At 39.5% G+C, this 15,247-nt stretch overlaps 1 protein-coding gene across 1 annotated transcript; it reads right to left on the bottom strand.

Annotated features, from left to right (window-relative positions):
• PCF11 (PCF11 cleavage and polyadenylation factor subunit) lies at positions 1–15,032 on the bottom strand. Its single transcript, XM_075198641.1, has 16 exons — positions 14,697–15,032; positions 11,953–12,078; positions 11,129–11,314; positions 10,753–10,950; positions 8,591–9,669; positions 8,278–8,464; positions 7,682–8,114; positions 5,805–7,540; positions 5,029–5,134; positions 4,235–4,351; positions 3,759–3,867; positions 3,164–3,347; positions 2,318–2,473; positions 2,132–2,224; positions 1,249–1,284; positions 1–929 (listed from the first exon to the last, which is right to left on the bottom strand). The coding sequence occupies exons 1-16, from the start codon at positions 14,862–14,864 to the stop codon at positions 714–716; spliced, it is 5,130 nt and encodes a 1,709-aa protein (XP_075054742.1). The 5' UTR covers positions 14,865–15,032; the 3' UTR covers positions 1–713.
• Between the last annotated feature and the right edge of the window lie 215 nt (positions 15,033–15,247).

Here is a 15,247-nt window from a genome sequence, read left to right as displayed (position 1 = left end):
CATGATTCAATGTGTTTATTTAGTTATTAATCGTAACATCTTTTTATACGTTGCATCTAAATGCACTCAAAAGTTGAACACTGAAAATAAATGGAGGGAGAGAGGGAGCTGTAAATCACTCAACCTGTATCTTGAAAGTAGAATTCATTTTAAATATGTACATGCATCGTGAACTTAAATTCCTTCTCCGGGTAATGGTGTGCTTCTTCCTTAGCAAACATTTCATTTTTATTAAACTTATTTAATTTAGTCATATTACCTGGGTATGTATCGTTTACCTCTTATCCGTTCATAAATAAAAGCTACTTTTGATCCAAACACAGACAGTCACTAGTCCAATATGTAGCATAAGAAAAGAACGTCCATAACTCTGATCTCGTTATAGGCTTAGAAAAGATTCCAAAGTTACAATATCAACCAAAGAAATTAAAGCAATGTTTTAAACCTTTTAATGGTGTGCATAGACATTACACTCCATGTATAGCAAAAATATTTTTATTTATAATTTACAGTCAAGTGAAAATGTTACAACACCTCTCTATACAATTTCGTTATCTGCATACATCTACAGAACGTTTACACATGAAACTGTGCAGGCATAAGAAAATTCAAATACAAAAATGTATTCAGTAACCAAAACTGTAACCAGGGACCCTGCCCAGGTTACAGTCAGACAGTTCTTAGCCTTCGCAGATGTTTTGAGAGCAGCTTTGTTACTGTTGGTCGGCAGGCTCAGGTTTGATCTCTGTTAATAAAGGTATGCTTCCACCACAACTCATGGCGGCACCGTCGCCCGGCTCCTCCTTTACCTTCACCGCGACATCGGAAGGTTCTGCCACCTCCTCTTTAACAAGGCTGAGCATAGCACTTAGTGGGTTCTCTAGGAGTGTTTTACTAGGGGACGGTGTGCTGTCTAAAAAGGAGGATGTCTGTAAGAAAAGGGGGAAAGACGACTTAATAAATTAGTGATTTAAATGGCACCAGCAGTAAAACAAGTCGAGAGATTGATGATAAAATGTCCCTTAAGATGATGAAAGCAATAATCTAGACTTGAGTAACAAATGTGAGGGATTCATGGTTAGACCAAGCATGATGTCCACCATTGTAATTATAAACCGACAAGGAGGAAATGTCATATATATATGGCTGGTTCCAAGCAATAGTAAAAAGGTTCCACAACATGAAGTATAACTACTTACACAACTGGAATACAGAGCGCATTACATGAACACTACAGAAAATACTTACATTTTTATAATCTTCATAGCACGATGGATGGTAAATCTGAAAAACAGGAGACAAAACAAAAACTCACATAAGATATCCAAGTAGTGAGCAATGTACTTTCTTATGGATACAAACATCTCCCTTGTATTACAATGTAAACATAAACTACACCAGAACAGTGTCCAAAATAATGCCATCAATCCCTGATTTTATCGACATGGGGTCTGTGGAACATATTCTAGAATATCCTACCACTTAAACATTAATCCGACTAATATTAAGAAAACATACACAAGTTATAAGCCTTGATCAAAGCCAGCTTAGAGAACGTTCAGCCTCTCTACAAGTGTGTATATGAATAGGAATGTAGGATATAAAACCAAGTGGAAACAGGTTAATAAAAGCAAAGGATTGTGACTGGTCCCAGGAACAGGCCACCTATCGTCTTCCCAGTACAGATATTTATATAGCACCAGCATGTGCCATAGTGCTTTACGACTGGGATATCAAGCTTATTAACGGTTCCACCGTTTGGAAAGTGAGGAAGGACTGTATAGGAATCTAGGTTGGATAATACTTTTCCATTAACACCCAGATGTGTTTACATATATCACTCGTGGACATAATGACCGATAGCCTCTCTAATGACATTTCAATCAGACCAAACAGGCAGAGTAAACAAAGAGACAAGCTGCAGACTTGGCACACTGGTGCATTCTGCCTTGGCACAGGGATCTGGCATTGATCCTGTCCGAGTGCCTTCACTTTGCAGGCAGAATGTGCAGATAAACACAGGGCATAGAAGCATTAATGTGCCACTAACCCAAGAGCTATGACCAACAATCAAACATCACCCCCCCCCCCCCCCCCACCCACACTGGTTTATGATCCAACAACAGCTTACCCTGTCATTCACACGCATGGCATTCTTTAGGTGCCATTCCTCCTCTTCCTCATCCCAATACTGTTCAAACTGCTCCTGGCAAATTTCACAGATCTGCAGGGGGAACACAATCAGGTCATATCAGTAATTGTGATACAGAATGACGGTGGCAGAATGACGCGTGACAATAGGCGCAGCATATAATACCTCATCAGCTCCTGCGGGACCGGCCGGCACACTCTGAAACTCCTTCTCCTTCGCAGCCTCTTGGGTCTTTAATATGACCTCCTCATGAACTTTCTCAAAGAACTGACTTTTAGCTCTTTCTTCCAAGTCTGCAATTTCTTCAAATTCTATCCAGTCCTGGAAAGACAAGTTTGGATTTCAGGCAAGACATAAAAATGTATTACATGTCAAATCATCTCAGCACTTCTCTTCCTGCAAGGATACGTCATGGTTACTCATAAGAAAACGGTATAGAATCACTATGGTAAACAACCTTATTACCCTGTAGGTTTATGGTAACCCTGGTTACCATAAAGCCAGTAAGTGTTCAAACACATACCCGTATTGCAAAGCTTGGATATAATAATCCCTACTAGAGAGTACCATGGTAATACCATGATTAACAGTTACCATTTTACTTTATAATCAGGTAATAACGAACTTTCAGTTCTGGATAATAAACACGGAACTTCAAAGATACAGTACATATTAACAAACAGCATTGGGTGTTTTGCTGCATTGCAAATTATTATTTATGCATTGCTGGAGAAATGTGACATTCTAAGTAATCACAGGTAGATCACAGACTCATGGAGATCTGCATTAATGGCCTTCCCATCAGCCCAGCATGGTGTACCTGTGCTCACATCTCATGCCCAATCATGTTGGGAGATTTTTACCTTTTTTTTTTTTATTTAATAGTTTAAGGGTTGACAAAATATAAGGTTAATTTATTTTTTGTTTCAAGACGATTCAAAAATAAATATCTAATATGAACATTTACAACAATATTTCAAATATTAAAATAAAAACATTCCACACACTTACCCTTAAGCTATAGTACCACCTCCGATGGGTTATTTTTCTACTGACATCCTTTTCGGTTCGGTTTTGCCGATAATGCCAATCCAAGTGATCGGCATATACATCCGTCTGAGATTTGGTAAACCTCATGCCACATGAGTAACACTGGATGCCAGTGTACAACCGGTTTATAACACTGTCGTAACGCCTGCAGAGAGAAATCCAGATTAATACCTGCAAACACACCCACAAAAGCTGTATTCTGTATATCACAAATGTACATGTAGCATTTAGAGCAGTGGAAGTCAGCACACAACAAGACCTAGCTACGGTGGGCGCTTTATTACCGTTAGACTACATAGTAGTAGCTCTTAATATAGATGTAGTATTTTCATAACAATCTCTACAGCCAATCTTAAAGTTTACCCAGCATGCACTGAAGCAGAATTCTTAATGCAGCCCATCCACTCACAAGACACAGCTATACTGCATTATGAAATGTTGTTCTTACGACAAAATTACCTTTTACTGTGTCCAGACCATGGACACACTTTAAAGCAATTTGGACACAGAAAGAAAATCGTGTAAATGTAGATGGTGACATAACGGTTATACTCACTGTTTCAGACCTTCCATAGCAAAGCCGGTAAGGTCAGGTACATCTTGATCCTCGGTGGGATCCTCTTCTTCCTCCTCAACTGTAGGCTGTGTAGAGGTTTCCGTTGATTCTATAATTAGAATAAAAGCATTTAAAAGAAAGCAAAGTTTATCCAATATACTCTACTCAATAAAAAGTAAAATGTATCCGTACAGAAGAGTCACGTGGGACGGTCATGAGACCATTTACCTGGTACAGAATGGAGTTCTACAGATATGACAAGTCACCCTGGTCAAATAGATTTTCTACATGGCCTCTGCCAACTACTAAATACACTGCACTTCCTTTCTAGCCCCTGTGCTTCTCAGCCTGGTGTGATTAGGAACAATTGTTTTTGTTGCTCTGAAGCAAAATTTATATTACAGAAACAAAGAAACTTCATTTACAATCACTATATTTAAAGATATTATAAAAGCAAATGAAATATGGACACTCACGGGAGGAAGAAGTTTCAGTCTGTGATGCTTTAAGAATTCCCGTGGAAAGAAGCTTTGAGAACAATTCATTAACATCCAGTTGACCCAAGTGATTTTCAGGATTGGGAAATGAAGGTCCTGTAAAAAAAAACAAAAAAAAAAACAAATTAGATTTAACACATTTTATATGAATAATACTTAAAATATTGTTCTTATAGCATACACAAAGCTCCCATCTGCATAACATTTCATTACACTTCAATTTTTAGACCCATGGCAGTAAAGTAGTAAATTGATTACAGGCCAACTTGTGACAAATATTTCACGTTATATACACACACACCTTGCATCCATGCAACCCATTTTCATCACCTATTAAGTCATTTTAGGCAAGTACCTCCCTGTAACACCTATCAACATATTCAACACAATGAAGTTCACCTGTTATCTACACAGTAATCCAAACAAAAATACTCAAATAAAGTTCACTTGAAACCGGTGACATCACAGACAAATTAAGACTACAATTCTCAACATAGCTGCTCCACTGTGTGACGGCCGATAGGTGCATATGTAAAACACCCCCCTCCACAATCACAGCAATCTGTGAAATAGAATCCTTCTATACACATGAACACCATAATGTTCTGTACCACTATAAACCACACAGAATAAGACTGCATACCTCACACAATCAGCAACTCATGGTATAAAGCTTTCATCAATTAAAATACTTATTTTTACATATGGCAAAAAAAAAATTGTTTTTGGAGATAAGGATGTTCTACACTCATAAAAGCACTTATGAAACATACCTGGTTGGTGGGGAACAAATACTCCAGTGTTAGGTGCTTGTGCTGATGCTATTAACGGTTCCTGATTAAAAGGTGCTGGTGGTGCAATGGCGCCTATAGGTAAAAACTGGGGAAGGAAGGAAAAAAAAAAAAAAACACATAAGAAAACTATTTGAAATCATGTAATAATGGGGGGGGGGGGGGGGGGGAATAAATAAATTATGTAATGCACAACATGAGAGGTGATTCTTATAAAAGAAAAAACCCGCATGTAAAAAAAAAAAATAATGTAAATAATAAACACACTAATGACTAACATATTTATATGTTATATGTATGTAGTACTAATGTGGTTTGTCATGGTATAGATTGTATAGTAAAAAAAAACAAAAAAAACTATGTAGATATTATAAAATAGAAATGTTGTGTAATGCAATAAAATGTATGCCAATGCATTTTTTTTCAATTATAGATGACTGTTAAACCCTCCCCTTCACACCCCAAAAAAATTTGCAAGCACCAATGATTAATGTGCGGTCGTGTAAGCGGGTGAAAGCCCACGCGGGAATTTTTTTTTTTTTAAACCCAGTGGGGGATAAAACAAACAAATAACCCCCCCCCCCTAATGTAATGTAATCCATACAAAAATAATGTAAATAATGAAAGCATGCAGTGTTAACCAAAACAAATCAAGATGCAATCTCTTTCTATGGCATTACTTTTTTTTATGCTGCAGTAGCAATAGATATTACATTATTTCCAATTTCTGACAAAAGAAACATGCCACATGGACTTACTGGTGGGTTTGTATGCATATTTCCAACAGGCATGTTGAAATTTCCAAATGTAGGTCCTTGCTGATTTTTATCATCAAAATAAGGTCCAGCTGGTCTTGGAAGTTGGTTGGGAAAGCACTGCACTCCAGGGGCAGGTGGCCCAGAAAACCCTGGTCCTTGTGGCATATCAAATCTTTGATCTGGCCTCTGAAATTGCATACCTTGCGGTTGCCCAGGAAACACATTCTGAGGATCAACAAATGGACCAGTTTGAGCAAAGGGTGGAGCATTTTGTCCAATTGGTGGATGATTTACATTGTCAAATCGTGGTCCTTGATGTCCAACAGGCACCTCAAACCGTGGCTGTTGATTTTGGCCATCAAACCTTTGTGGCATAGGTGCATCAAAACGTGGTTGCATTTGCATTGGTCCATCAAATCTGGGTGGAGTCTGGTGTCCTGGGGGACCTTCAAATCTTTGACAAGGTTGCCCAGGTAGAACATCAAACCTTGGCAAGAGAGGCCGTTGGCTTTCAAATCTGTTAACTGGTGCATTTTCAAATCTAGGCCCACCCTGTCCCATCGGTCCATCGAACCTTATTAAAGCTTGTGGATTAGGCCCATGGTCAAATCGTGGTGGCTGATTTGCATCAAACCTTGGACCCATGGGACCGTCAAATCTTGGACCAGGTGGCCCGTCAAACCTTGGACCAGGAGGACCATCAAACCTAGGACCGTGTGGCCCATCAAACCTCGAATTGTGTGGTGTATCAAACCTCGGATTGTGTGGCGTATCAAACCTCATTGGACCCATAGGTTGTCCGGCAATTGCATCAAATCTCATTGGCTGTCCCATTGGTTGTTCAAATCTGATGGGTGCACATTGTCCTCCTTCAAACCTCTGTGGCAGTAATGGTGGTCTGGGTGAACCTTCAAATCTTTGAGGGCCATCAAATCTTTGAGGCCCTGAACTACCTTCAAATCTTTGTGGCCCTTCGAATCTCTGCGGTCCTAATCCACTGTCAAACCTCTGAGATCCTTCAAACCTTTGTGGGCCTGATCCACCTTCAAATCTTTGATGTCCATCAAAATTTTGTGGTCCAGATCCACTATCAAATATTTTTGGTCCTAATCCGCCTTCAAACCTCTGAGGACCTAATGGCTGCACACCCTCAAAACGTGGTGGACCCAACGGTTGGCCAGGAGCACCATCAAACCTCTGTGGACCTAAAGGAGGACCTTGTGGACCCTCTATTCTTTGATTGTTAATCGGCAGATTAGTAATCATTTGATTCGGCACTCCTTCAAATCTCTGTATAGGTTGACTCTGTAAGTTAACTGGTTGTCCAGTAATATTTTCAAATCTTGGAGCATCGGTTAAGTTACCTGCCACAGTATCAAAATGGGTATCCACTGGCTGTCCTTTTAGGATTTCAAAACGCTGACCTCCAACTTTATTCCCTGATGCACCATCAAACATTGTGCATGGTTGTGCAGGAGAATTTTCTCTTATATTTAGAACATTGGAGGGGTCTTCAAATACCTTACCACCAGAGCCATCTCCTCGGTTAACAGGTAACCGGGGAGAGGCGTCAAGCAGTGGTCTCCGGTCCTCAAGCAAACCACCATGTTGTAAATTATCTTTTCCAATTGGTAATTCGTCATCTATAAAGGGGGTCTGCTCAGAATCATCATCATATCTGGGTCTTTTGAGCGAATAACGTTCATTGTAGGATGGTCTCTGTTCTTCTCTTAAGCCTGCCAGAAGAGAGATACCAGTCAATGTTTTGAATAATTACTATACTAAAAAATAAGTTTTAACAATAAGTTTGTCGTTTTTGTTGACCTGCTTACAAACTATGAGCAACACAGTAAGCTTCAATATTAAATAAAACATACCTTTAGGAAGCTCTCGCAGATCTAGGGTAAGGTCATCTTCATGAGGCCTTGTTGCTGGTATAGGAGAATGACGCCGTATGTTCTCTGGAAACGGTTCACTACTCTCGGATATCGTGTGCGGCCTTCTACCATCATGCTCACTTTCTCTGCCACTGAGAATCATATCATCCAGTTGCATATCCACAAACCCTTGATCCAAAAAGCTATGTTGAACTTGTGTTCTTTTCAGCTTGGCTTTATGCTGGTAGTAGTTTAATTCTGCATTAGAAAGAAGAGGTTTCTTGCGCATCCCACCTTTAACATCCTCTGTGGGACTGTCATATGTATTGCATCTGTGTTTTTCTTCTTGATATTGAAAGAGTTGCCGAATTTGATGAGCCACCACAAGGAATTCATCTTGTGTAATCTCACCAGATGCCAAGCGCTCGTTAGCCTGTAATAAGATAAACACTTCAGTGCAAATATAAACATTGGTGTAACCATTAAATAACCAGATTTTAGTTTATATCAGTCTAGTGCAAGCTAGGCAAAGAATTTAAAATCAGATTGGATGGTTAAGATTACAGCACTTTTGTGCAGCCTAACACAAGGCTTACCTTTTTAAGCAATTCTCCCTTGCTTGCACTCGTCAATTCCTCTGGGATTTTTAAATCGGCATCTACACTTAACCACGGCTGTGGCTTTGGCGTTCTAGGAGACAGAATGCCCTTACTGTTAGGCCAACTGTCTCGATGCCTCAGATGTGGAGCTCTCGAACTTGGATGGTGGCCCTCATTTTGTAAGCTACAAAAGAAAATAAATGGATTAGTCACAGAAAGCACAATTTGAGCCACATGTCCATTAAAATAAATGCACATTATTTCAGTGGAAACAAATCCAGCATGTGGTTTTTTTTTTTTACAGACTTACATTTTATTTTCTTCCCATCCAGGTTGCCATCTTTTGCTGGACTTCGATCCTTGCCAGTTTTCCACATTTTCTTTTGGTTCTAAACTGGTCTTGACAGAAATCGGAGTTGTGGGATCCTGCTGTCTCTCCTCTGAAGTTTTCTTCGGGCGTCTGTTGTCTCGGGCATCTATCTTAGGGTTTCTCTTACTTCTTTCATCTCGTGTAGCGGCTGGAAAGTCACCTGCATGAGATGGTTTACTTCCAGGCTGGCGCAATTTACCAATTTTCAGGAGAGAAGGAATTGGAGATAGGCTTCTCTGCCTTCTCTTCGGTGGTGATCTCCTCTCCCTCCTCTTAGGGGAATGTACTGGTGATCGAGACTTTGGAGAGCGAGACCGCGACCTCTTTCGATTACCGATTCTCCCAGGTTTTGTAACGAGTTTATCTGGGTCATTCACAGTGGAGTCAGTTTTTTGCACAGCGCCGTTAGCAATCTTATTCCTGTTCCCAGCAGGTCGATGTTCTGAAGATTTGTGATCCTCCTTTTTTTCTGTACTTTTTCTTTTTTCCTTTATTTCTTCTGGTTTGTCGTCAGGTTTGTCGCGAAGGTGTTTGCGTAACCTTGGATCTCTTCTACTTAAATCGATATCTTTTATGCCATCAGTACCTTGAGACTTCACATCCTTTGCATGAGGTAACTTGGCTGTCAGAGGTGAGGGCGACTTAGATTTACATTTGAGCTCTGTGTGCACCGATTCTTTTTTAGGTGCTCTCTCACTTAACTTGGTCTTTTCTTGTTTTGATGAAGAGCTTACTCTATCACCTGGAACTGGTTTCAAAGGCTTAGAGTCAGGTGCAATTAAGATGTTGTTCTTAACATCTTTTTTATGACCTTGATCTTTAACATGTGTTGAATGTGGATTCCCTCTGTTAAGCCGAGGGTCTCTGGTTGGCACTTGAGGCTTGTCATGATGCTGAGAGGGCACCAACATCCTGCCCTTCTCAGGGTGTGTAGACGTAGGCTGTTGAACCTTAACATGTGGAATTTCTGGGGCAACATGAGGCTTTGCAGGAATTACATTTGAACTTATACTGTTTGCCTAAAGATAAAAAACAAAACGATTAACTAAGAATGCAATATTAAAAAGTATCCATTTACAAAACCAACTGCTCTTCTTAAACCTACATACCTCATGTATTACTAACTATAAACTTATTAGTATGTCTGTGCGTGTGTGTATGTCAGTGAATTTAGACTGTAAGCTCCAATGGGGCAGGGGCTGATGTGAGTGAGTTCTCTGTACAGTGCCACGGAATCAGTGGAGCTATATAAACAGATGAGTCGATTTAAGACCGGAAGAGTTTGGGCAAGCTTTAGAACTCCACCTAAAACGCTCAGACAATCTTACCTAGTGAAAAGCTGCAAAGGCTATTTCCACAGAGTAATGACATACAAGTTATACACCTGGAAGAGTACAATGCCACCTCTTTCAAGCAGAGTAAACTGGTATCGGTTCTGATTTTTAAATGCAGACTGTTCTAAGCACATCTCTTAAATCTGTGCATTACAGACATGTTAAAATCTAAACTGTGATGTCAAAACAAACAGCAGATCTTAGTGTGAGAGAAGAACACTACAGACATGTCAAGTACAACAAAAACAGCATTTTACAAATACTTTGCCAAATAGCAGGAAACTCTGAATATTAACAGTGAAGTATTACCTTTTTCTCAATTTAATATAAACATAACTGTGATCTGATATGATCATTAACGTCTAAAAATTTGCAGATGCAAGAACTGCGAGAAACATTGCGTAACACATCTCACTATTTTTGATAGAATGGATAGTCAAGAACATTTAATGCAGTTTACCTTGTATAAAATAGGCCAGTCACATATCAGCTGAAGATTTGAGAAAGTGAGGCGATAAATATTTTTCCTAAGCACATTAGATCATTATACCTACTGAAGGACAGCTTACAAAAGGCTAATATCTGAATCCCCTTCACTGGTAACAAATTTGAGTACAATGTTAAATATACAGTTCTATTAAGCCATGGATATTGTACACAAGTATTTGAATTGTCAAAATTATAATACAAGATCATTTGTACCTTAGGTTTTGTGCTGCTTTAAAGCAGGTTACACAGAAACCAAATTATAATGACTCATTGACTTACCAGTTGTGCCTTTGTTTGCTCCAATTCCAGCTCCAGCTTCTTTTGTTGAAGTTCTAACAACTGTTTTTGCTTTACCAGCAATTGCTGCCTTATCACTTGCTCTTGTGACACAAGTGGCTTTTGTACCTCAGCATTAATAGGTGGAATGCGAGGGACATGTTTTGGCACTGGAACGGTAGTTGCAGGGGATTCCTCTGGCTATGTGAAGGGAAGAAAATAAATATATATATAAAAAAAGGTGATGTTGCTAAAAAGGTGCAACATTTGTCAAAAGGGAAATAAAAAAAAAAAAAAAAAAAAAAACAACAATTCACACTAAACCCAAGAGGAGAGCAGAGCAAATGAACCGCTGAATGCATTAGACATAAGTACTTACTTTGTTTAGGAATTTAGGATTCACATGGATGCTAGCTGTATTCACATTTGGGGGTAATGGTTTGATGGGCCATGCAGGGTCTACTTGGTTGACTCTCACATCAAGTGCAAATAATTTCTTTGAAGGGAAAATTTCATCCCACGTTGAGCGTAATTTAAACAAACTTTTCCTAGTGTTTTCATCCACCTGGAAGCAACAGAACAATTTCTCGTATTGATAGTTCACACTACTGGAGTGAGTATATGAATATGGACATGTTCACTCATACTCGTGTATTTTAACTAGTTTTACTAAAAAAAAATAACTCGTGTCAACTCTGCATAAAATATTGAAAAGGAACATTTTAAATCCAGCATATACTAAGTCACATTTATACTAAAAAAAAAATATGTGCTGCATATATTACTAGGAATAGTAGAATAAAAAAAACAGCTTTAAAAACTGTTAAACAGAAGACTTAGAAAGCCTTCAAAACATTTATACTAAGCAGAGGTTATAATGCTTAAAAACGTTAATGTGCTCCATGTTCAACACTTAACTGTGTTCCCCCAACATGAGGCTCAGGGTATATACACATCTAGGAATTTTAATGCATTATCTGTAACAATTTTTTTTACGGTTCCATGAATATACCATGCACAATATTAAATGGAGGTTTAGAGGGGGAGAAACCCCTCAAATTGCATAGTTGTGTATACACCCTTAGCCTATCACTACCTATAAAAATTGACCCATAAATGTATGCAGTTCACCTATTACAAAGTTTCAAGCAGAGTGAACATGAAAAATAAAAAGTCATGTAACCAAGAATTATAAATCTATACCTTTTCAAACACATTTATAAACGTAGAAACTATGTTTTTAGCAAACGCTGCAAGATAGTCTCTTCCGACATTTTTAACAATGGAATCCATGAGATACATGACTGGAAGCTTCTCTGTACTAGATGCCTAAATAAAAGAAAACTGATAAGTTTAATATGACAAAACCATCAACCCATGTCCGAAACCCATCTGTATACAAACCCAGACAAATGTTATTAAATGGACCAAAGATTAACTGGAGTTTACTGTAGAACAGGCAGCTGTTATTAAGTGGGTCATCTGACCTTCAACTTGAAGTAAAAGTTATACCAATTAATTTTAGTGTTATGTTATTGTAGGCACTTTTTTCCCCTTTGTTTGTTTTAAACTGAACACAATTTATATTTTTTCAACAAGCAAGCAGCATTCTTTCCAGGAACTCCAGGGTCAGACGGCCATAGGAAATGCTTCTCCATTCTTCACAGCGTTATGTATATTTGCGTCCATCTGGCAACTGCTGTAGATCTAGTTTGAAACAGCAAAGTAATGCTGCATCTTCCAGAATATTGTCCAGACGCATGCAGCAAAAAGTGCTCGTCCAATGTGACTGCCAGATAGTTTGTGAAATCTTTCACCTGTTTAAATATACTCTGAGGAAAGAATAAGCCCCCTCCCAGACACGTGTCACCTGTTCCATCACATTAGTCACCTTCCAGTGTGGCGCAGGGTCATCCACACACCCTGTGCACCCCCAGGGAAATGCAAAGCTACTTGCTAAGTGTTTAAGTTGTACAGTTCAGTTATGTTCACCTAAAATGTATAGTGGGGGAAAAAATTTAAGAGGCCATAATGTGTTGCTGACAGCTGTGTAATGTGTTACTAAAAGCCTTTACCAACAAGTCATTTACACAAAAAAAAAAAAAAAAAGAGAAAAATAATAATAAAGAAAATACATGTAGGATGCAATCTAGCATATTAAAAATAAGCTGGGTTTATCAATGTTAATCAGTAAATGTATGCCCTTTCTGTATTGAACTTTTTTTCTAATGCAGGGAGAGGCCTGTATGTGAGATTACACAATACCCATAAGTTAACTCCTACTAACCCATATCAAAGTTAGGACACCCTCTGCCAAATAGCAAGTCCCTTTAACTGAGTAAAGATACTAAAAAACAGTAGCATTTAAGTAACAAGTACCACCAAACTTATTAACTCTGCATGTGCGTTAAACCAAAAAAGTCTACAGAAAATAGTGTACCGGAAGACTGAATAAGTGTTAACCTTATGATGTAAAGCCAAGTCAATATATATATATATATATATATATATAAATAATTTGTTTTCATTTTTAGAAGCAAAACTGCTCGATCCATGTAGAAGAACATTGTCTTTAATAGGTAAACCATTTGTATCGAACACCATAGCAAGATAAATGTAAACCCGACTTTGAAATAGTAACATCGTATTCAGCATATAAAGGAAAGACCCACATGTTGTTTCAATTCCCCCAAGAGTTACTTTGTTTAACCTTGTGGATACAACACATATCATACATAAACGGTAAATAAAAAGACAAATACATATTTTATACATTTTATTTACAGATTGCAGCATACCAGTCACACATTTTAAAGCCATTTATTAAAATATAGAAGGTGTACTCATACTCAAAAAGACAGTGGTGCAAACAACGTGGTTAAAGCATGTGAGGGTCACACAGGCAGCAGGGGCTGCTCAGCTACCAAATGATGGCTTTAATGTGGATACAAGGTACAGCAAGAAAATCATTAACTTAAAAGTCGACTACTAGACAATCTCCAATATCCAGAGACATAAAGGGGGCATGCTGACAAGGGATGGGGATGCTAAAATAATAATATAGACTAACATAAAATACATTACTTTGTAGGGATATATATCAAGTCATTAAACTATCAATACTGAAGATATCAAATATCTATATCATTTTACAAGTACATTTTAACATACATTTAACCTGACCACTACTTGGTGTATAATTAGGAGAGGGGTAAGGTTACATGTCTAGGGAATGGGCTGAGGCAATCGTGACATGACCAAGGAGGAGATGCATTTTGGGGAGCTATTTATTATATAAAATGCAAGTTTACAAGGAATACTTGTGATATACCCATGACATGCCCAATAAGTAGTAAATAAGGGGTTGGGGAGTGTAACAACAACATACTAAGGTCACATTTAGGGTAGAGATTGGTAATAGGTGGGGGCCCTGTACACCATGCCCAGCAGATTATAACAGCATGATGGGAATTGTAGCTACAAACCAAAGCCACAAGGACATTACTAGCTGCAGAACCACATGTTACCCAACTCTCCATATATAATATATTTTGTGTGATTTAAGAACAGGGGCAGGTTACATAAACATGGTGTAAGAGCACAGAATTGGTGCCAGCAGTGGGGTTGGGAGGAGGAGACTCCCTCTAGGCCGCCATGTTGGGCCTGTGACACGCAGATACCCCCAGAACATACATGGGGGGCCTGAGACACATATATATCACCTCTATATGCCGGGCTATAGATACACACAGGGTAACTAGGGGATAAAGATGGCGGAGATACCGCCTATACCAGCCAGGCGCCATGTTGGATTCTGAGGGACACGGGCTGAGCTGGGGGTTAGGGGCTGCTCCGTGACCCGCGGGTGAGGGGAGAAGGGTGGGTGTGGAATATGGGGGGGGGGGGGGGTTGTTTAAAATAAAATAAAATGCTTTTGTTATAAAAACCTTGGCGATCTGAGCTTCGATAAGAATGACGATGTCCTTGGCGAACTGCACGTTCTCCTCGGCGAGGATGGTCAGCATGTTGATGTGAGGTTTGCTGTTGAAGGTCAGGTCTTCCAGGGACGACTGGTAATCCCGACACGCGTCTTCACGGGCTTCCACCGCCGACATCGTGCGCTGGAGGAGGCGGCTGAGATGTGACTGAGGCGGAGGAGGGGGGACTTAGCGGAGACTGGCTGCGGACACCCCGGACCCCACACACAGCATCGTGTTACACAGCAGGACGGTCAGTCACGGACGCTGCTCCTCGGCGGATCTCTCTGACAAAATGGCGGCGACGAACGGTCATTAGAGCGCGTCACAGGGGATCAGATGACGCGAGGCGTCTACCCGGCTTCTGATTGGCTGGGACGGGGGTTGTGCAATCGAATGGGCGGGAAGAGTGGGGAAACTCCGATCACCGCCCACTTTCGTGACGTCCTTCGCCGACGCGCTGATTTGGTTTCTATGCTTCTCTACTTTACCTAGCAACCGGGGTATAATATGTTATAATA

The sequence above is a fragment of the Mixophyes fleayi genome, chromosome 2 (genome assembly GCF_038048845.1).
Source record: "Mixophyes fleayi isolate aMixFle1 chromosome 2, aMixFle1.hap1, whole genome shotgun sequence".
NCBI classification, from domain to species: Eukaryota; Metazoa; Chordata; class Amphibia; order Anura; family Limnodynastidae; genus Mixophyes; species Mixophyes fleayi.
Note: the sequence above shows the minus strand (reverse complement) of the source record. Positions and strands in the feature narration are given on the sequence as shown.